Source organism: Lactuca virosa, chromosome 5, assembly GCF_052849685.1.
Source record: "Lactuca virosa cultivar CGN04683 chromosome 5, Lactuca_virosa_CGN04683_v6, whole genome shotgun sequence".
Lineage (NCBI taxonomy): Eukaryota > Viridiplantae > Streptophyta > Magnoliopsida > Asterales > Asteraceae > Lactuca > Lactuca virosa.
In genome coordinates, this window is record NC_136430.1 from 3,120,832 (window position 1) to 3,144,073 (window position 23,242).

Sequence of the window (23,242 nt, forward strand, 5' to 3'; positions counted from 1 at the left end):
TGATAATTTAGGGTTCCCGATTAATCTCCGCCGAGTCCGATTAATCGGTTAACACTAGTCGACCGCCGAACGATTTTTGAAATATATATATATATATATATATATATATATATATATATATATATATATATATATATATATACACACACATGTGTGTGTGATTAGGAGTGAAAACGATATAATATCGATTTTTTTTTCTTGTAAATTGTGTACCATACGAAATATATATATTTGGTACAAATTTTTTTCTACTAGTACTATACCAAGTATACTTGGTACCAATATGTTTGACTATCAACAATTTTGGTTGGCACAAATTAATACAAGTATATGTGGGTTTCTATTAATTTTTTATTGTAAGATTTAAATGTAAACAAATAGATCGGATAATTTTGACGATCAGTAACGAAATTATTTATGTAGTTCTTTTAAATTACAATTCTATTGAATTAACATTGATGAAACATCTTAATTTTGTAATTTAACATAGTAGTAACTATTAATACGTCTAAATAATATAAACGAACCAAACAGCCACAAATAAAAGCTATGTTTATTTTTAATTTTAACCAACAAACATGAACATATAAATAGACAAAATTTCATATTCTTTACATTCATTTATGTTCATGATTGTGTGTAAAAGTATCAACGAACAATAAATATCCAACGATAAAGCGTACGTAAACAATGCAAATCATATAAATACAAAATATCCAAAAATCCACAAATAATTCAAATGATTTCTTTTTTCAAATGACTTCTTCAAAATAAAAAATAAACAAAATAAACAAACGAACATTAAAAGAATATAAACAAATGAATAAAATCAATGTTCGTATTCATTTATTTTACTAAACGAACCAAATCTTTCTTTATGTTATCATTCAATCGTGAGTTCGTTTGCATATTGGTAAGCATGGCAATGTAAGCAAATCAATGACCTTTTAAGGGTTATACATAGTTGAACACGTAACTTTTTTATGAATAAAATAAAATATTTTCATTAAAAGTAAAATCATTTATTTGTTAAATAAAATATGTTTTTGATTGAAAACCTATAATTAGAAATACACACATCGTTCAATGTATTTTTTTAATCATTAGTATAGATGAATATTATACATCAGTTGACATGTAATATGCATACAATATTAAATAAACAAAATTGATATAACTTGATCCTTAATTTAACGATTCAGTCCGTTTTACACGTTACGTTGCAAACGAAAAGGAATAGAATGTAACTATATGAACATAGAAGGGCTAAAAGGGAAATTAATGTGTTGGTGCAAATACCAAATAGAGGCTGTTAAACAACCCAGAAGAAGCAATACCAAATACCGATACCGTCGGCGTCCGACAGACAGTGGACCCACATCAAGAATCAAGCGGCCGTCTTCCGCCCACCTCAGCTCCTTCTCCGGCACCCACATCACTGTATCACTTACTCGCAACTAAAAATCTCAAGATCGATGTCGAATTTGTTAAAGAAAGTCTGGGAATCTGTTTCAAATCGTTCGAATTCGAATTCGAGTAGAAGTAATGCAAACTGGAACTACGCAGGTCCATCTCATGTATCTCTATCCTCCGATCAGAATCAGATGTATTCTTGGTCGTCGACCGGGGAGTTTGATAGGATTCCTATGGATATATTTATGCAAATCTTGAAGTTGCTTGCGCCGAAGGAGGTCGCTATGCTCACGGCAGTTTGCAAATCATGGAAATTAATCGTATCTGATAATAGGTTATGGGTGTCCTACCTCCAGAACCAGCATGTTCCTTGGGACTCTATTTTCTTTTCAGAAATTAGCTTGCGATCCGGTTATCCTCTTCAGTATGATTCTTATTTACACTTTTAGTTTGCATCAATGAATCATTCAATCTTAATATATCTTCTCAACTATTTCTTTCTGTAAAATTTCATTTTTTGAAGCATCATTGAAAATAATTAATATGAAATTTGAAAGGATGTATTTATGGGTACCATCAGGTAGTTAGTTATTGTTGTCGACAATCTTGTTTGTTTTGTGATTGTAGAACATATCCTTTTGAGATGCAATCATTTATGAAGATCTATGGTCAACGAGCACTATCCCCTGGAGCTGTAATCATTGATGGTGTGTATCTGTTTCAATATAATAAATGTAGAAGATGATCGGATGTCGGATAATGTTTGATGACTATGTAAGTTGATTCTGTTGCCTGCCTTGTAATTAATAAACACCTTCTTTTCTTTCTTGCCAAAGGTGGTTCTGGCTACTGCAAATTTGGTTGGAGCAAATTTGATTCTCCATCTGGGAGGTCGGCAACATTCTTGGTAAGTAAGTAATGTGTTTGGATTTAGTACTATTAATTAATGACTAGTATTTATACAATAAACTAACTTTATTAGTATATGATATTTATGGCTTTGCATGTAGGAATTTGGTAATATCGAGTCTCCAATGTACTCAAGGCTTCGCCATTTTTTTGCGACAATCTATAGCAGGTGCTGAGATTACCTTAATTAATTTGCTACAGCCTACACATCTCAACATGCATCTAAAAGTTTTAGATTTAAATGACACGCAGGATGCAGGTGAAATCATCCACACAGCCGATTGTTGTCTCAATTCCAATCACCCAATATGATGGTATGCTTCTAACAATTGATACATGTAGTAGATCAAGATGAAACTTGGTATCTAATAAAAAAAAAGACTGACTTTGTCTGACTAGATACTGAAGCTGCTAAAGCTGCCAGACGACAACTTAAAGAAGCCATATACTCTGCATTATTTGGCATGAATGTTCCCGCTGTTTGTGCTGTCAGCCAGGTTTTAATTCTTTGATTCCAAAACCAAAACTGAAATTAAGCAAGGAAATAGAAGGAGTGCTATTCCCCTGATGTTGTAATTGTATTATGTTAATTTCAGGCAACTTTAGCTTTGTTCGCAGCAAAAAGAAGTTCAGGAATCGTTGTGAATATAGGTTTTCATCAAACATCGGTTGTTCCAAGTATGCCATTTTTCATCTGCATATGGTTTAAGTTTGATGTGAGTTTGTGATATAAATAAAAAAAATTTTAAAAAAAAAAAACATTATTTGCATATCTAGTTTTACATGGTAAGATAATGCGCAAAGTGGGAGTGGAATCTGTGGGAGTTGGAGCTTTGAAACTTACGGGATTCCTTAGGGAGCAAATGATGCAAAGAAACTTACAGTTTGATTCGCTATACACTGTGCGCTCACTGAAAGAGGTAATTACAAAATTCCATTTGAAGTACCAAATATATTCTTTAAATAAACAAAAAAGTCATCATATTTCGGGATTTATAAGGGGTCTATGTTTAATTTAGATATGTGGGTGATGACATAATCACTCAAAATAAATGAAGGTCTTCAATTATACAACCTGATAAGGAGTTGACGGATAGGTGTAGATTTAGGAAAAAAATTATTACATATTCTAAAAGTCAAGCGGTTGACTTGAGATGCAGAACCTGTGTTATGTAGCTGTTGACTATGAAGCGGAATTGTGCAAGGATGCAGAAGCATCATATGAAGTTGCGGCTGCAGGTTGGTTTACTCTAAAACAAGAGCGCTTTCAAACAGGAGAAATTCTCTTCCAACCACGTATCGCAGGAATGTATGTCTCTCATCACTCAATTGTTTTTTTTTTCTTAGTGCGTAACCTCTCAAGGATTTATTTCTTTTGTCGCATCACTTTTCCCCTAACCTTCTCTGGTGGTTAACATTATCAAAATGTTTTTTTTTTTTAAATGAACTAATTAATCTTTATCTATCTTAAATTTCGATACGGATATTTGAAAAAAAAAAGTCTAAACCTATAGTGCATATTTCGTTTTTATCTCATCACACAACATATGATGATATTCAAGTTGTTCGTTTGTCGAAATTCTTTGAGACATACAAAGAGAGTTAATTTTGTTAATTAAATTTGTAAGAGTGTTTGGTTCATCTTTTGGGGTAGTTGTTTTTTTCTTTCCCATTGGACACATAATGTATCCTTCTATAGACACCTAATGCCAATGTTGTAAAACTCTCCGAGTTGGCCGATTACTCCTCCAAGTACTCGCTACTCGGCCCCTTACCGATGCGAGTTACAGAATCCCGAGTACTCCTCGATCGACCCCTTACTGACCTGAGCAGTGTTGTAAAACTCGGTCAACTCAATATTTAATATGTATAATATACTTAATGATTTATTATTTAACACACACACACATGTGATTATTACTACATATATATCTTAAATTTTCAGTAATTATTCACGAAGTGAGACCATTATGTGTTTTTCAGTTTTTGTGTATTCGCATGTATCTAATTTTGTTATATATTTAAAAACAACTTATGATTTTGACATATATAATTTCCCTAAAAATATTTCTACATGAATTACCAAATCTGAGTACTCCCCGAGTACTCGTTACTCGGTAGTCGGCGGAGTAGGTACCGAGTAACGAGTTCTACAACCTTGCCTAATGCTACAAACATACAAAACTGTGCCAGGTCTTCTTTTTTGGAAATATAAAAGATGATAAAAATTTCACATATGCAGTTATGGAGTAATAATAATAAAACGCTAAAATATTATGTGTCCATGAAGTTTAGAGCATGCATTTAGATGATATAACTTTTTATAAATACATTCGTTTTTATATTGTATATTTCATCAATTAGATTAACTAATATAAAAATTAAAAATAGAGATTTAATATCTAAATACAACTAGGGTATAAAATGTAATGTGATTAAATTTAGGGACCAAAATAGACAAAACCCATAAGATGATTAATTAAATGGTTGGAATTCACAGTCCAATGGTAAAAAGCTATTGAAAAGGTTATTCAATAAGCTAGCAAGCATTGGAGAAGGATGCTCTTATTGTTATTGTGAATTTGTGATGGTATTCATTCAATCCAGGCGTGCAATGGGATTGCATCAAGCAGTGGCACTTTGTGTTGAACATTGTCATGCTGCTGAGTTGAGTGCTGATGAAAGCTGGTTCAAGACCATTGTCCTGGCTGGAGGAAGTGCATGCTTACCGGGACTACCAGGTATTATTATTATTATTATTATTATTATTATTATTATTATATTGAATTGATTATATCCCACATCCTGCAGAAAGATTAAAGAAGGAACTGCACCATCTTCTTGCCCCATCCATAGCTGATGGAATAAGAGTTATTCCACCCCCTTATGGTGCAAATTCTGCATGGTATGGGGCAAAGCTTCTCAGCAACGTGAGTTGTTAAAATATATTAATTCATGTCTGTCCCAGGGAGTCATGGGAATACGTGAAAAATAACATATAAACTTTTTTGTTTTGGTGGGTGCAGCTGAGCACTTTTCCAAACTCGTGGTGCATCACCAAAAAGGAGTTTCGGTCCAAGGCAAGAAGAAACATTGTATGGTGAAGTTGATTGATGATTGAATGTTTTATCACAATATAAATGGTATAAAGCCAGAAGCAAATTGTAGTAATATGAATGTAAGATCTAGCTAGTTTTCTTCTTGTTGGAAAAATGCTCTCAAAGATCCCCAACAATCTTCCAAATGAAAAAAAAGTAATAGTACTCAAAATAAAAACACAATAATATACTCCAAAGTCGGAGAAAAACCACCACTACAGGTGTTCAAAATATCCGAAGTCGAAAAACTGATGAATTGTATTGATTTATTTTTAGGTTAACCGATATTTTTGACTTCTTTTTGGTTTGGTTAACCGAACCATTAAAGCGTTCGTTTTTTTCGATACGGTTATTAGTCATGGTTAAGGAATAAAAGAAAATTATTATTATTATTATTATTTTAGGTGGATGTTTAGATAGAATTTAAAGTCAATATTGAATTATTACTTACGAGACCCAAGGGTATGGTGCACTTCATGATATCAGGCTTTGCACTCTTGCGCTAACACCACACCGTCGAGTTCAATAGGTACGGTGATGGTTCCCGTAGAAGATGAGCTAACCGAGTGGGAAGTAGCTATATGGTAACTTTTTGTTTTGTTTGTTTTGTTTTTTTCCCCAAACCATATAAATATCTTTATTTCGTCAGATATGTATTTGATTCTTACTTCATTGGATACATATTTAAGGATGTCTGAGTGGGTCACAAATGATATTGTTTACAAGTTTGCTAAAATTGTGGTTTTGGTTTAAGGCGAACGATATTCGCGTAAACCTATCATTAATGATGTACACCAATTGTACACATCATATGAAAACAAGTATGGTTTCCATGGAATGCTAGGTAGAATTGATTGTATACATTGGATGTGGGCAATGTGCCCTAATACATGGCGCAACATATACATGTGGGGTGATCATAAATAACCAACAATAATTCTAGAAGCACTTGTATCATACGATATTTGGATATGACATGCATTTTTTGGTCATGCAGGAACAAACAACGACATCAATGTTCATGACCAGTACCCGATATGATAACCTACTTATAAATGCATCATGTCCTCCTTCTTCTTCACAATTATACACAATACACCTTTAATATACACACTCAAGCAAGACTCATGATGTATCCTTCTTATATGTTTTATAAACAAGTTGCACCCTCAAAATAATACATTTTATGAAAAACATGTATTACAAGTTCACCCTTCCTTAAAGAGATTCCATCCCCGAAATCACCTTAGCGAGATATTCTGACTTAAGTTCTATCATAAATTTTCAACCGATAACTACACACTCTATAGCATTCAAAGTGGATAATACTTTTTCCACTTAAACTCTTAACATTGTAATTGACACCATACACTTTCACCAAGATTCTAACTCAAATAAAAACACCTTAAAGCACACAATGTTTACAATTATAAACTTAACTGTTATACTATGTAATAGCAATCTGAAATCACCATGAAACTAATACTCACCATCTAGTTCTCAACTAATAGTATTTCACCTACTATAAGTCATAGCTCCAAAATAATAGTATTTCTACTAGTGACATTTCACCTATCACCGATCACTATTGATTAAAGCATTCAACAATCATAAGCTAATAATGTTCCACTTACTATTACTTTCCATTGTGTCAAGACTAAAGTTCTCCTATTATCATACGTCTGCAAGAGCATCGTTCTTTCTATTTACATAGTATGTATCACTACATACACCATTTATCTATCATTTTATATCCATTCGATAATTATTACCATCGCCTTATTACTCTCAACATGAGTAATTTCCATAGACACTTTGAACATATTTATCCACACTAAATATTTGGTCATTCAAGACCTTTCTGCATTAAAGAGCATATTGATTGCTAACACAATCACTCAGACTCAAAGAAGAATCTCAAATATGAATACCATTTATGGGATAATTCAAATTATCACTATACGTTTTCGTCGATAGTTTTTCACCTACTATCAACCACAACTCTTGATTAATTCTCTTCAATTAGTAGTATTTTGCCTACTGCAATTCTCAATCAACCATAGTTCTCAGCTTATTCAAATCTAATAGTATTTCTTCTACTATTAGTTAGCTTTTAGCTATCTTTATTCCATCACTTCAAAAATTACACCAATTAATCCTTAAATACAATAATTAATACAACTTATATTGTAATCCAAATCATCGAATCTACTTAACCAACCACATCCTCACACTCGTTTGTTGTTATTACCAACGTTGTTATTATAAGGCTCAACACCACAACGTATACTATCAAAAAACACTCATTATTTGATGCTCATACTCATTATACAACACCATAAAATATTCTTTATGTAGTAAATTACACCTTTTAAATTTTACTACTCAAAGTATCATAGTCAACATATCCGACTATCACCAAGTACTCGACTTCTGGCTCACATCTATTGCACGAATATATAACATATAATTCACCCTACACTTCTTTTTGAATATACAATATCTGAATATCACTTATGAATATTGCCTTATAACACCAATAAGACTCACCAATAATCGCCAATATGATCTTACACCAAATAGGTATTGTCTTATAGCACCAATAAGACTTGCCAACAATTATAAACGATTATAACACACCTATTTGGATATACCCCATCCAAATTCAGACATAAAACTAATATGTACATCATTTTATATCCAAATCTGCACACACATATATACATACTAAAACATTGCCGTAATATACAAAAAGTACATATTTACTACAATACTACACAAATAGTACTCCCAACTACTATCATATACTCAATTTATGGATTACCCCGATGCCATGAGTATATAATGAATGACTCATACCAATGCCAAATAGATACCTACAATCACTGTATTGGGCATTGCTATAAAATTTTCACCAGATAAAAATATTCGTTGCCACTAGCATTGGATATTGCACCAACAAATCACCAAATACAACATGTATTGGATATAACAACCCCTAGCCAATCTATCACACCTCTAGCTATTAGACTCTACTATCTATTAAGCCATTGTTTATCAAACATAACTGTTTATTAGTCTAATATTAATTAGACACAACTATCTTTTACATAAAGTTAAACAAACTTCCTAAGGCTAACTTAAACAACAGGTATTAACATATAACAACGTTGTGGTGGCCGAATGCCCTCTATCTTGCCAAATCAGCATTACGCGTTCCATACTAATCATGTACGCAATGCGTACTACTGCTTCCTTATGTCGTCAACTTCTTAATGTATATGTCGTGCATACTTCTTGTGCACGTCGTGTTCTCACATATTCGACTTCAACATTGTACTTTACAGGCACGTCATGTATAGACTCTGAACGCGTCAGGTTTAACAAAGCACATCGTTATAATATTCACTCCGACATACTGCATATCTCCAAATGTCACTCTACATAAACTGCTACATATACAATCTTTACTAAATTTTCAGAAATACCCCCACAACTCTCCATGTATCAATAGCACTACTAACTTCAAATTTTTCTCGTAGCTCTTATTGGTATAAAGTACCAATACTACACTTAATAAATTAGAATTATCATTTTACTCCTATGAATAACCAAAATACTCTTTATGGTCATAATTGTAAGAACCCAAAATTTAGAGAGAGTTGACTTTTAGTCAACTAAAGACCAAAAGGGTAAAATGGTCATTTATAAGAAAAAGATGAGATTATGAAGCTGCTACTTCATAAAAATGACCAAGACAAGTTTAAGTCACTTAGAAGAGGTTAGATGAGTATGTTCAAAAGAAAGAATGCATGAGAAGATGCATTTTGACAAAAGGGTAAAATGAGAAATTTTATGCTTTTTGGGCCAACTTTGTAACTTAAAAGATTAAGACCTGTATTAAGTGAGTGAGAAATGACTTAAAAAATTGTATTGTATGTTCCCACCTTCTCTTGGATATAAAGATCATAGAAAACGGGTTAGAAACGAAAAAGTTATATACGTTATAAGTTGAGACAAAACTGTCCCAAAGCTGGAATGGAATCGGCTAAGAACTATTATCAAGTAGTTACTACGGCATGATACATAGCTTACCATGACGAAATGAGTGTGGAAAATGATTCAGATGTAGTTCTTCTTCATTAGAGAGAAAGGGAAATGTACTTTACTCCGAGGCACAATGTATGGGTACCACATCGTGGTGGCCAAAGTAAGATGTCGTTGAGAAAGAGCACTACGACGTGGCAACTAGAACGCCACAACATGGCAAGCAAGTGGCTTCTGTTGATCATATGTCAACTGGTCACGACGACATGGTAGAAAGACCTGCCGCGACGCAATGTCGATGATTTAAGTCAGGTTTCAGACCTATTAGAGCTCATTTCGATCATTCCAAAAAGGAAATCGATTGATAGCTCAAAGGTGGAGATTTGCTACCCAAATGGTGCCAAGAGAAGCTAGAGTTAGTGGTTTGTTAGGATTTTCATCCTCTCCACATCAAGGTATGATTTCTCCACTTTTCGTGAATGGTGTAGTTAGGTTGAATTGATTGAATTAATCAACCTATAGCTTGATTATGATGTAGATGAAAATGTTTAGATGCTTAAATCAAACTTAGAAAGTGATTTCCGTGGGTGGGATCAATCCAATGGGAGTTAGGGTTTGAAGCCCTAACTAGTGATTATGTTGAATTGATGCATTAGAGAGTAGATTATGATGAATTATGTAGTATGGGATGCCTACTTCATTAATTGGAGTGGATTAAGAGATAGAGAATGAAAAGATAGAATTATGATTCATTTAGTGGTCATTTTGACCGTAAGATTCATTAAGCTCTTAATAGGCTAAGACAAGTATTAAGAAAATTGTATATGTCTATAAATAAGCCTAAGAGCAAAGAAGATGGATCAAGATGCATCAATGACAAAATTGAAGAAAGTGGGATAATTAGTCTTCACTAACTGATAATGTGTTATATTTCTCACACACTCTCTTTAGATTATGTTATATATTTAATTTTATATGTGTATGTACGTTAAATCTTAAGGCATTAAGTGAATGTCCCCAAGTAACGAGATGAAGATGGATTAAGAATATACATGGAAGAACATGTATCAGAGCATGTACGGATATTAAGAGTATGTATGAGGTATACATTAGATACATGTAGCAGAGCATGTATGTATACATAGAGTATGTAAGATTAGATGTGAAAGGTATTTGTTAAATACCTAAGAGATAGAAAAAAGAGTTAGAATATGATTATTTGCAGTGGAATCATAAGGGTAAGTATCTATGTCTAGACATTAATGGTAGTGTGTAGAATACCAACATGTTATTATACATAGATAGAGATTAAGTACTAGATGAATAGTAGAGCATCTCTTGAGGAGATAAAGATATAGATTGTCCATGAGACAAGTGTTATATGATGAGTCACATAACAATGAAAGAGTTTTAGAGAAAGATGGTTCCTTCAGGGACAAGAGATATAGGTTCCTTCAGGGACAAGAGTATGATTCGTCGGTGATAAGAGTATGGTTCCTTCGGGGACAAAGAGTATGATTCCTTCGGGAATGAGATTATGTCCCTGCGGGGAAAGATATGATGATCCGTTTGGGGATGTAGATAGATGATTCCTAAGAAAATCCATATTGAGTTTGATTAGAGAAGATAGGGAAAAGGTTCCTCAAGAGGAACAAGATAAGAGAGTTCTTTATAATTTATTGAACTCTATAAAGTTTAATGGATTGTCACATCATCATTAATCATTTTGTAGAACTTTAATTAACATGTTTTCCTATAATATATTGAACTCTATAAAATTTCAATATAACACATTTTAAAAAATCATTTATTTGTTTATCATTTCATATTAGGACATTCATAATGCATTGAAATCTATAGAACTTAATGGAGTAACATGTCATCAAACTATTATTCATACATCACTATTTTTTAATAAAAAATGAATTTGAACTCTATAGAAGTCAATGAAACATATTTAAAAAATAAATAATTTATTTGTTAATCATTTTATATAATACCTAAAAGTACCTAAAAATCATTTATGACATCTATTTAAGGATTAAAAAGTTTTTTTTCTCGTAAATCAATAACTATTGAAATCCTTATCCGTTGAACTCGAAAGGTGATATCTGTCATCTCAACATGGTTGAGTCTAATTTATTGAATGACAAATAGCTATTCCACCTCATTATAACTCTTCCATTAAACTTTGTAGACAAAATTGCAAAAATGGTCCCTGTTGTATACATATTTTCCGAGGTTTGGTCCAAACCTTGACTTTTTTGGTTTCATGGTCCTTTTAGCCTGGTTTGTATGTGGAAATGGTCCCTCGACTTAACTCCCGTTAAATTGTTGTTGTTAACCCCATCACGTGCCTCCCATGTGAGGGTATTTCTGTCTTTTCAAGTTATAGGGACCATTATTGCAGATGGAATGTCAACAAGTACTATAATCTTTTACCTCTTCATTTACGATCCCAAAGACACATCAAGTCCTCACCCCCTCACTCTTCCTTCTGCCCTGGGGTATATTTCAACTCCACATGTCACAGTAGGCCTCGCCCTGGGGTATATTTCAACCCGACATATCATATTGGGCCCCGCCCTAGGTGTGTTTCAATCCTTTCACACATGTAACACACTACAACTAACATATGGCATAAACAGATAATGGGTCGGCCTTGGTGCCTTCGACCCGTAATACTGGGAAGAGACTCACCTCAGTCTGCTGAAAATAATAACTGCTCAGCTACCAATCCAAAATCTCACACTGTAGAAATATACAAAATACCCTAATTAAGGTTATGATACAAACTCAACCAATGCCCAAAGTCCCTAAGTCTAGACTCTTCAAATAGGGTCCAAAAGCATTTTCATTTTCATGGCCCAACCATATTTAGCCCATTTACAATAATGGGCCTAAGGCCCAAGAGGTCCAAACCATGACACTATAAGCCCACAAAGGAGACCGGTCCACTTAACCTAACCATGCTAAGACCCAAAATACAGCCCAACACTCCTAGAGTCCAAAAACAGAGCCCAACAACGAAGGCCTAAATACCACAACCCACTGCTGAGTACACAGGGCGTACTCAGCTTGTACGCTAAGCGTACACGCTTAAGGGCATGTACGCTGCGCGTACGAGCTTGTACGCCCAACGTACTCCTCTGACTTGCCAATTTTGCATTTAACTCTTAAATGGTTAAGACACTTGTTCCAATACCCAAATCTGACCTCTGTGAAGTAGTTAATCACATAAAGTTGCCAACTTTACGTGTATGTATGGCTTAATTAAGCCCAAAAGCCCAAAAGAGCTTAATAAATGACTTAATGTTTGTATGGAGGTCACAAACACCATAAAGTTTGCACCTTTAAGTTGAAAGAGGGCACTAGACATCTAGATCTACAAGCTTTGGCATCTCAAATGGTCTTTACTTATCAAGACCTTCTAAAAGGGACCAAAAAGACCAAAACAAGCTCAAGAGGAGATCTAAACAATATGTGAGCAAGGTATGGACTTTATACCTCCAGAAGCTTCCTATGATGAAGAAAATGTTAGATCTAGAAGCTTTACCACGTCCAAGGATTGCACCACAAACTCTTCTCCTTGCAAACACACCCAAAAATGGCTTCTTTTTGATACTCCGAGCTCAAACTGATGGGTTTTCAGAGCATTCTAACACTCCTATGGTGTACATGCAACCCTAGAAACCTTGGATCTATGTTTGACTATGATACATGCAAATAATTATTTTTCCAAGGTTATTATCCTATCTAGCATGGCATGGGGAACTTGAATCAAATAAAGCTAGTAGAATTACTTACCTTGTAGTTGTAGTTGATTGCTTGGAGTTTTAGAGCCTAGCACCAATAGTGTGGATGCCTCAAATGGAAATCACAAATCACCACAAACTTGGAACTTTGAGAGAATAGTAATCACCTTCTTGAAATCGGCCCTCTTACTTTACTCACCACAACTCATGTGATTTCAAGAACCAAAGTCTCCTTTATATAGTGTGGTGGATTAGGGTTACATTCATGTAAACCCTAATACCCATGTCTTTTCATTTCCATGAGATCCATGGGTTAAAGCTCCATGGAGTATCCATGGACTTTCCATGCAAGCCTAGCCCATTCCAAATAAGCATTAGCCCACACTATATAAATACAAGAGCCCATATTTAATTAGTCATACTTTTGATCTCTAAATTAATTCTAGATTAATTATAGATCAATACTAATTAAATAATATGATTTTATATTAATATATTAGGACTTATAATATATTAATAAATCATAACTTATACTATTCTCAAACGATTATCCATAAATTGTTCGGGTGAAGTGCAACCCAAATGGACTATGCCGGGTCGGGTCAAGTACATACCAAATATAGTTATGGACTTAGACACTATATCCAACAGTCTCCTACTTGGATAAGTCTAATAACTATAGTTGCACGTATGACTTCAGGAACCGATCAACAATCGTAGCTCTTTAAACTCTGTTGAACTATGAAGCGTCATTTTAGATAAGTGATCATATAATCCTCTGTTCTAGATATCAGCCGGACAAATACATGGAACATGGTCTTGCTTATTGTCCAGCATTTGTTTCTTGATTTCCGATTTGTTTGACATAGAACTTAACTGAACACATCAATTTAGTTCTGACCGGGCCCGGTACATAGGTCAAAACAAAATCATCGAGGGGCCTAGATATCGCTTCTAATCCTAGAAGGAACAGATAAACTTCGACTCATATGTTTGCTCTACTACTTGTTGAATTACACACAAAAGCACGGTTTATAACATCGAGTTACCAATGCGTTTTCGTGCAATCAATGCATAACCAACTCATAGGCAACAAATCATATCTCTAGGTTTGAAGACTTATATGATATTACCGTCTCACGATCACTCGAGATAAATTCCATGAAGTGATACAAGTGAGCGTGGGTTGAATCCAATACTCAGAACTTATGAGCACTCATGAGTGTTGTAGCCCCGCTTTGTCTAACATCTTAGACCTCTACAAGTTAACCCATGACAGTCTTGATTCATATCTACTTCCAACATATGACCGACTGTGGAGAGTTTGAATAATATGATATAAACCATAACATAATTATTCTGGAAGTCAAAACATGCAAAAAGAAATAATAGTAAACGATTGACAAGAGATAGCAACAATTTACTCATAAGTAACAACTTTTATTTATCATCAAATGTCAATTACATTTTACAAATTTCAAGATTATCTAACTACTAAAACTAATATCATCCTTCAGCCCTATGCTCCGAGCATGCTGGAGATGCTTAGCCCGAGTCAGTCCCTTCGTGAGGGGATCTGCTGGGTTCTCATCCGATGATACCCTCTTTGCCACGAGGATTCCTTCTTCTATTCGATGTCTAATGAAGTAATATTTTCTGTCAATGTGTATGGATCTCCCATGATCTCTTGGTTCCTTGGCTAAGGCAACCGCACTATTGCTGTCACAGAAAATCTCCATTGGCTCCTTTATAGCTGGTACAACTCCAAGGTCTCCGATGAAGTTCTTTAGCCATATAGCCTCCTTTGCTGCCTCGCTTGCTGCTATATACTCTGATTCACAAGTGGAATCAGCCACTGTCTCCTCCTTGGAACTTTTCCAAGTCATTGCCCCTCCGTTTAGAGTAAAGACCCAGCCCGACTGAGAGCGGAAATTATCCCTGTCAGTCTGAAAGCTAGCATCACTGTACCCTACAACTCTCAAGTCCTCACTGCCACCGAGGGTAAGGACCCAGTCCTTAGTCCTCCGTAGGTACTTGAGGATATTCTTTACTGTAGTCTAGTGTGCCTTGCCAGGGTTCCCCTGATACCTGCTAACCATGCTCAAAGCAAAGGCTACATCAGGTCGAGTACACGTCATAGCATACATGATCGATCCTACAGCTGAAGCATAAGGTATTCGACTCATTTCTGCTATCTCAGCCTCAGTACTAGGGCTTTGTGTCTTACTCAATCTGGCGTTACTCTGGATGGGTAACTTTCCTTTCTTGGAGTTATGCATGTTGAACCTTTTCAACACTTTGTCCACATAGGTGCTTTGACTAAGTCCAATTAGTCTTTTACTCCTGTTTCTCAAAATCCTTATCCCTAGGATATAGGCAGCTTCTCCAAGGTCCTTCATAGCGAAACACTTCCCAAGCCAGGACTTTACTTCCTGCAGGGTTGGGATGTCATTTCCTATGAGTAGTATGTCATCCACATACAGTACCAAAAAGCTGACTATACTCCCACTAGCCTTGATATAGACACAAGATTCATCTTCACTCCTTAAAAAGCCAAATTCTTTGACTTTCTCATCAAAGCAAAGATTCCATCTGCGAGGTGCCTGTTTTAATCCATAAATGGATTTCTCGAGCTTACACACTCTACTGGGGTACTATGTACTGACAAAACCCTCTGGTTGAACCATGTAAACATATTAAGCCAACTTTCCATTAAGGAAAGTGGTTTTGACATCCATTTGCCATATTTCATAATCATGAAATGCAACAATGGCTAACAGAACCCTAATAGACTTAATCTTGGCCACTGGTGAAAAGGTCTCATCATAATCAACTCCCGGAGTTTGAGAATAACCCTTTGCAACCAGTCATGCCTTATAACCCTTTACAACAGGTATTAACATATAACAACGTTGTGGTGGCCGAATGCCCTCTATCTTGCCAAATCAGCATTACGCGTTCCATACTAATCATGTACGCAATGCGTACTACTGCTTCCTTATGTCGTCAACTTCTTAATGTATATGTCGTGCATACTTCTTGTGCACGTCGTGTTCTCACATATTCGACTTCAACATTGTACTTTACAGGCACGTCATGTATAGACTCTGAACGCGTCAGGTTTAACAAAGCACATCGTTATAATATTCACTCCGACATACTGCATATCTCCAAATGTCACTCTACATAAACTGCTACATATACAATCTTTACTAAATTTTCAGAAATACCCCCACAACTCTCCATGTATCAATAGCACTACTAACTTCAAATTTTTCTCGTAGCTCTTATTGGTATAAAGTACCAATACTACACTTAATAAATTAGAATTATCATTTTACTCCTATGAATAACCAAAATACTCTTTATGGTCATAATTGTAAGAACCCAAAATTTAGAGAGAGTTGACTTTTAGTCAACTAAAGACCAAAAGGGTAAAATGGTCATTTATAAGAAAAAGATGAGATTATGAAGCTGCTACTTCATAAAAATGACCAAGACAAGTTTAAGTCACTTAGAAGAGGTTAGATGAGTATGTTCAAAAGAAAGAATGCATGAGAAGATGCATTTTGACAAAAGGGTAAAATGAGAAATTTTATGCTTTTTGGGCCAACTTTGTAACTTAAAAGATTAAGACCTGTATTAAGTGAGTGAGAAATGACTTAAAAAATTGTATTGTATGTTCCCACCTTCTCTTGGATATAAAGATCATAGAAAACGGGTTAGAAACGAAAAAGTTATATACGTTATAAGTTGAGACAAAACTGTCCCAAAGCTGGAATGGAATCGGCTAAGAACTATTATCAAGTAGTTACTACGGCATGATACATAGCTCACCATGACGAAATGAGTGTGGAAAATGATTCAGATGTAGTTCTTCTTCATTAGAGAGAAAGGGAAATGTACTTTACTCCGAGGCACAATGTATGGGTACCACATCGTGGTGGCCAAAGTAAGATGTCGTTGAGAAAGAGCACTACGACGTGGCAACTAGAACGCCACAACATGGCAAGCAAGTGGCTTCTGTTGATCATATGTCAACTGGTCACGACGACATGGTAGAAAGACCTGCCGCGACGCAATGTCGATGATTTAAGTCAGGTTTCAGACCTACTAGAGCTCATTTCGATCATTCCAAAAAGGAAATCGATTGATAGCTCAAAGGTGGAGATTTGCTACCCAAATGGTGCCAAGAGAAGCTAGAGTTAGTGGTTTGTTAGGATTTTCATCCTCTCCACATCAAGGTATGATTTCTCCACTTTTCGTGAATGGTGTAGTTAGGTTGAATTGATTGAATTAATCAACCTATAGCTTGATTATGATGTAGATGAAAATGTTTAGATGCTTAAATCAAACTTAGAAAGTGATTTCCGTGGGTGGGATCAATCCAATGGGAGTTAGGGTTTGAAGCCCTAACTAGTGATTATGTTGAATTGATGCATTAGAGAGTAGATTATGATGAATTATGTAGTATGGGATGCCTACTTCATTAATTGGAGTGGATTAAGAGATAGAGAATGAAAAGATAGAATTATGATTCATTTAGTGGTCATTTTGACCGTAAGATTCATTAAGCTCTTAATAGGCTAAGACAAGTATTAAGAAAATTGTATATGTCTATAAATAAGCCTAAGAGCAAAGAAGATGGATCAAGATGCATCAATGACAAAATTGAAGAAAGTGGGATAATTAGTCTTCACTAACTGATAATGTGTTATATTTCTCACACACTCTCTTTAGATTATGTTATATATTTAATTTTATATGTGTATGTACGTTAAATCTTGAGGCATTAAGTGAATGTCCCCAAGTAACGAGATGAAGATGGATTAAGAATATACATGGAAGAACATGTATCAGAGCATGTACGGATATTAAGAGTATGTATGAGGTATACATTAGATACATGTAGCAGAGCATGTATGTATACATAGAGTATGTAAGATTAGATGTGAAAGGTATTTGTTAAATACCTAAGAGATAGAAAAAAGAGTTAGAATATGATTATTTGCAGTGGAATCATATGGGTAAGTATCTATGTCTAGACATTAATGGTAGTGTGTAGAATACCAACATGTTATTATACATAGATAGAGATTAAGTACTAGATGAATAGTAGAGCATCTCTTGAGGAGATAAAGATATAGATTGTCCATGAGACAAGTGTTATATGATGAGTCACATAACAATGAAAGAGTTTTAGAGAAAGATGGTTCCTTCAGGGACAAGAGATATAGGTTCCTTCAGGGACAAGAGTATGATTCGTCGGTGATAAGAGTATGGTTCCTTCGGGGACAAAGAGTATGATTCCTTCGGGAATGAGATTATGTCCCTGCGGGGAAAGATATGATGATCCGTTTGGGGATGTAGATAGATGATTCCTAAGAAAATCCATATTGAGTTTGATTAGAGAAGATAGGGAAAAGGTTCCTCAAAAGGAACAAGATAAGAGAGTTCTTTATAATTTATTGAACTCTATAAAGTTTAATGGATTGTCACATCATCATTAATCATTTTGTAGAACTTTAATTAACATGTTTTCCTATAATATATTGAACTCTATAAAATTTCAATATAACACATTTTAAAAAATCATTTATTTGTTTATCATTTCATATTAGGACATTCATAATGCATTGAAATCTATAGAACTTAATGGAGTAACATGTCATCAAACTATTATTCATACATCACTATTTTTTAATAAAAAATGAATTTGAACTCTATAGAAGTCAATGAAACATATTTAAAAAATAAATAATTTATTTGTTAATCATTTTATATAATACCTAAAAGTACCTAAAAATCATTTATGACATCTATTTAAGGATTAAAAAGTTTTTTTCTCGTAAATCAATAACTATTGAAATCCTTATCCGTTGAACTCGAAAGGTGATATCTGTCATCTCAACATGGTTGAGTCTAATTTATTGAATGACAAATAGCTATTCCACCTCATTATAACTCTTCCATTAAACTTTGTAGACAAAATTGCAAAAATGGTCCCTGTTGTATACATATTTTCCGAGGTTTGGTCCAAACCTTGACTTTTTTGGTTTCATGGTCCTTTTAGCCTGGTTTGTATGTGGAAATGGTCCCTCGACTTAACTCCCGTTAAATTGTTGTTGTTAACCCCATCACGTGCCTCCCATGTGAGGGTATTTCTGTCTTTTCAAGTTATAGGGACCATTATTGCAGATGGAATGTCAACAAGTACTATAATCTTTTACCTCTTCATTTACGATCCCAAAGACACATCAAGTCCTCACCCCCTCACTCTTCCTTCTGCCCTGGGGTATATTTCAACTCCACATGTCACAGTAGGCCTCGCCCTGGGGTATATTTCAACCCGACATATCATATTGGGCCCCGCCCTAGGTGTGTTTCAATCCTTTCACACATGTAACACACTACAACTAACATATGGCATAAACAGATAATGGGTCGGCCTTGGTGCCTTCGACCCGTAATACTGGGAAGAGACTCACCTCAGTCTGCTGAAAATAATAACTGCTCAGCTACCAATCCAAAATCTCACACTGTAGAAATATACAAAATACCCTAATTAAGGTTATGATACAAACTCAACCAATGCCCAAAGTCCCTAAGTCTAGACTCTTCAAATAGGGTCCAAAAGCATTTTCATTTTCATGGCCCAACCATATTTAGCCCATTTACAATAATGGGCCTAAGGCCCAAGAGGTCCAAACCATGACACTATAAGCCCACAAAGGAGACCGGTCCACTTAACCTAACCATGCTAAGACCCAAAATACAGCCCAACACTCCTAGAGTCCAAAAACAGAGCCCAACAACGAAGGCCTAAATACCACAACCCACTGCTGAGTACACAGGGCGTACTCAGCTTGTACGCTAAGCGTACACGCTTAAGGGCATGTACGCTGCGCGTACGAGCTTGTACGCCCAACGTACTCCTCTGACTTGCCAATTTTGCATTTAGCTCTTAAATGGTTAAGACACTTGTTCCAATACCCAAATCTGACCTCTGTGAAGTAGTTAATCACATAAAGTTGCCAACTTTACGTGTATGTATGGCTTAATTAAGCCCAAAAGCCCAAAAGAGCTTAATAAATGACTTAATGTTTGTATGGAGGTCACAAACACCATAAAGTTTGCACCTTTAAGTTGAAAGAGGGCACTAGACATCTAGATCTACAAGCTTTGGCATCTCAAATGGTCTTTACTTATCAAGACCTTCTAAAAGGGACCAAAAAGACCAAAACAAGCTCAAGAGGAGATCTAAACAATATGTGAGCAAGGTATGGACTTTATACCTCCAGAAGCTTCCTATGATGAAGAAAATGTTAGATCTAGAAGCTTTACCACGTCCAAGGATTGCACCACAAACTCTTCTCCTTGCAAACACACCCAAAAATGGCTTCTTTTTGATACTCCGAGCTCAAACTGATGGGTTTTCAGAGCATTCTAACACTCCTATGGTGTACATGCAACCCTAGAAACCTTGGATCTATGTTTGACTATGATACATGCAAATAATTATTTTTCCAAGGTTATTATCCTATCTAGCATGGCATGGGGAACTTGAATCAAATAAAGCTAGTAGAATTACTTACCTTGTAGTTGTAGTTGATTGCTTGGAGTTTTAGAGCCTAGCACCAATAGTGTGGATGCCTCAAATGGAAATCACAAATCACCACAAACTTGGAACTTTGAGAGAATAGTAATCACCTTCTTGAAATCGGCCCTCTTACTTTACTCACCACAACTCATGTGATTTCAAGAACCAAAGTCTCCTTTATATAGTGTGGTGGATTAGGGTTACATTCATGTAAACCCTAATACCCATGTCTTTTCATTTCCATGAGATCCATGGGTTAAAGCTCCATGGAGTATCCATGGACTTTCCATGCAAGCCTAGCCCATTCCAAATAAGCATTAGCCCACACTATATAAATACAAGAGCCCATATTTAATTAGTCATACTTTTGATCTCTAAATTAATTCTAGATTAATTATAGATCAATACTAATTAAATAATATGATTTTATATTAATATATTAGGACTTATAATATATTAATAAATCATAACTTATACTATTCTCAAACGATTATCCATAAATTGTTCGGGTGAAGTGCAACCCAAATGGACTATGCCGGGTCGGGTCAAGTACATACCAAATATAGTTATGGACTTAGACACTATATCCAACAGTCTCCTACTTGGATAAGTCTAATAACTATAGTTGCACGTATGACTTCAGGAACCGATCAACAATCGTAGCTCTTTAAACTCTGTTGAACTATGAAGCGTCATTTTAGATAAGTGATCATATAATCCTCTGTTCTAGATATCAGCCGGACAAATACATGGAACATGGTCTTGCTTATTGTCCAGCATTTGTTTCTTGATTTCCGATTTGTTTGACATAGAACTTAACTGAACACATCAATTTAGTTCTGACCGGGCCCGGTACATAGGTCAAAACAAAATCATCGAGGGGCCTAGATATCGCTTCTAATCCTAGAAGGAACAGATAAACTTCGACTCATATGTTTGCTCTACTACTTGTTGAATTACACACAAAAGCACGGTTTATAACATCGAGTTACCAATGCGTTTTCGTGCAATCAATGCATAACCAACTCATAGGCAACAAATCATATCTCTAGGTTTGAAGACTTATATGATATTACCGTCTCACGATCACTCGAGATAAATTCCATGAAGTGATACAAGTGAGCGTGGGTTGAATCCAATACTCAGAACTTATGAGCACTCATGAGTGTTGTAGCCCCGCTTTGTCTAACATCTTAGACCTCTACAAGCTAACCCATGACAGTCTTGATTCATATCTACTTCCAACATATGACCGACTGTGGAGAGTTTGAATAATATGATATAAACCATAACATAATTATTCTGGAAGTCAAAACATGCAAAAAGAAATAATAGTAAACGATTGACAAGAGATAGCAACAATTTACTCATAAGTAACAGCTTTTATTTATCATCAAATGTCAATTACATTTTACAAATTTCAAGATTATCTAACTACTAAAACTAATATCATCCTTCAGCCCTATGCTCCGAGCATGCTGGAGATGCTTAGCCCGAGTCAGTCCCTTCGTGAGGGGATCTGCTGGGTTCTCATCCGATGATACCCTCTTTGCCACGAGGATTCCTTCTTCTATTCGATGTCTAATGAAGTAATATTTTCTGTCAATGTGTATGGATCTCCCATGATCTCTTGGTTCCTTGGCTAAGGCAACCGCACTATTGCTGTCACAGAAAATCTCCATTGGCTCCTTTATAGCTGGTACAACTCCAAGGTCTCCGATGAAGTTCTTTAGCCATATAGCCTCCTTTGCTGCCTCGCTTGCTGCTATATACTCTGATTCACAAGTGGAATCAGCCACTGTCTCCTCCTTGGAACTTTTCCAAGTCATTGCCCCTCCGTTTAGAGTAAAGACCCAGCCCGACTGAGAGCGGAAATTATCCCTGTCAGTCTGAAAGCTAGCATCACTGTACCCTACAACTCTCAAGTCCTCACTGCCACCGAGGGTAAGGACCCAGTCCTTAGTCCTCCGTAGGTACTTGAGGATATTCTTTACTGTAGTCTAGTGTGCCTTGCCAGGGTTCCCCTGATACCTGCTAACCATGCTCAAAGCAAAGGCTACATCAGGTCGAGTACACGTCATAGCATACATGATCGATCCTACAGCTGAAGCATAAGGTATTCGACTCATTTCTACTATCTCAGCCTCAGTACTAGGGCTTTGTGTCTTACTCAATCTGGCGTTACTCTGGATGGGTAACTTTCCTTTCTTGGAGTTATGCATGTTGAACCTTTTCAACACTTTGTCCACATAGGTGCTTTGACTAAGTCCAATTAGTCTTTTACTCCTGTTTCTCAAAATCCTTATCCCTAGGATATAGGCAGCTTCTCCAAGGTCCTTCATAGCGAAACACTTCCCAAGCCAGGACTTTACTTCCTGCAGGGTTGGGATGTCATTTCCTATGAGTAGTATGTCATCCAC

The 23,242-nt window shown here is 35.5% G+C and overlaps 1 protein-coding gene across 1 annotated transcript; it reads left to right on the forward strand.

The window, feature by feature from the left end:
- Nucleotides 1-1,300: 1,300 nt before the first annotated feature.
- Nucleotides 1,301-5,535, forward strand: LOC145115203 (actin-related protein 8-like). The gene is made up of 12 exons (XM_079051440.1): nucleotides 1,301-1,837; nucleotides 2,041-2,120; nucleotides 2,250-2,320; nucleotides 2,424-2,491; nucleotides 2,575-2,636; nucleotides 2,722-2,819; nucleotides 2,919-3,000; nucleotides 3,100-3,242; nucleotides 3,483-3,631; nucleotides 4,930-5,063; nucleotides 5,134-5,252; nucleotides 5,349-5,535. The coding sequence occupies exons 1-12, from the start codon at nucleotides 1,476-1,478 to the stop codon at nucleotides 5,424-5,426; spliced, it is 1,446 nt and encodes a 481-aa protein (XP_078907566.1). The 5' UTR covers nucleotides 1,301-1,475; the 3' UTR covers nucleotides 5,427-5,535.
- Nucleotides 5,536-23,242: the final 17,707 nt, after the last annotated feature.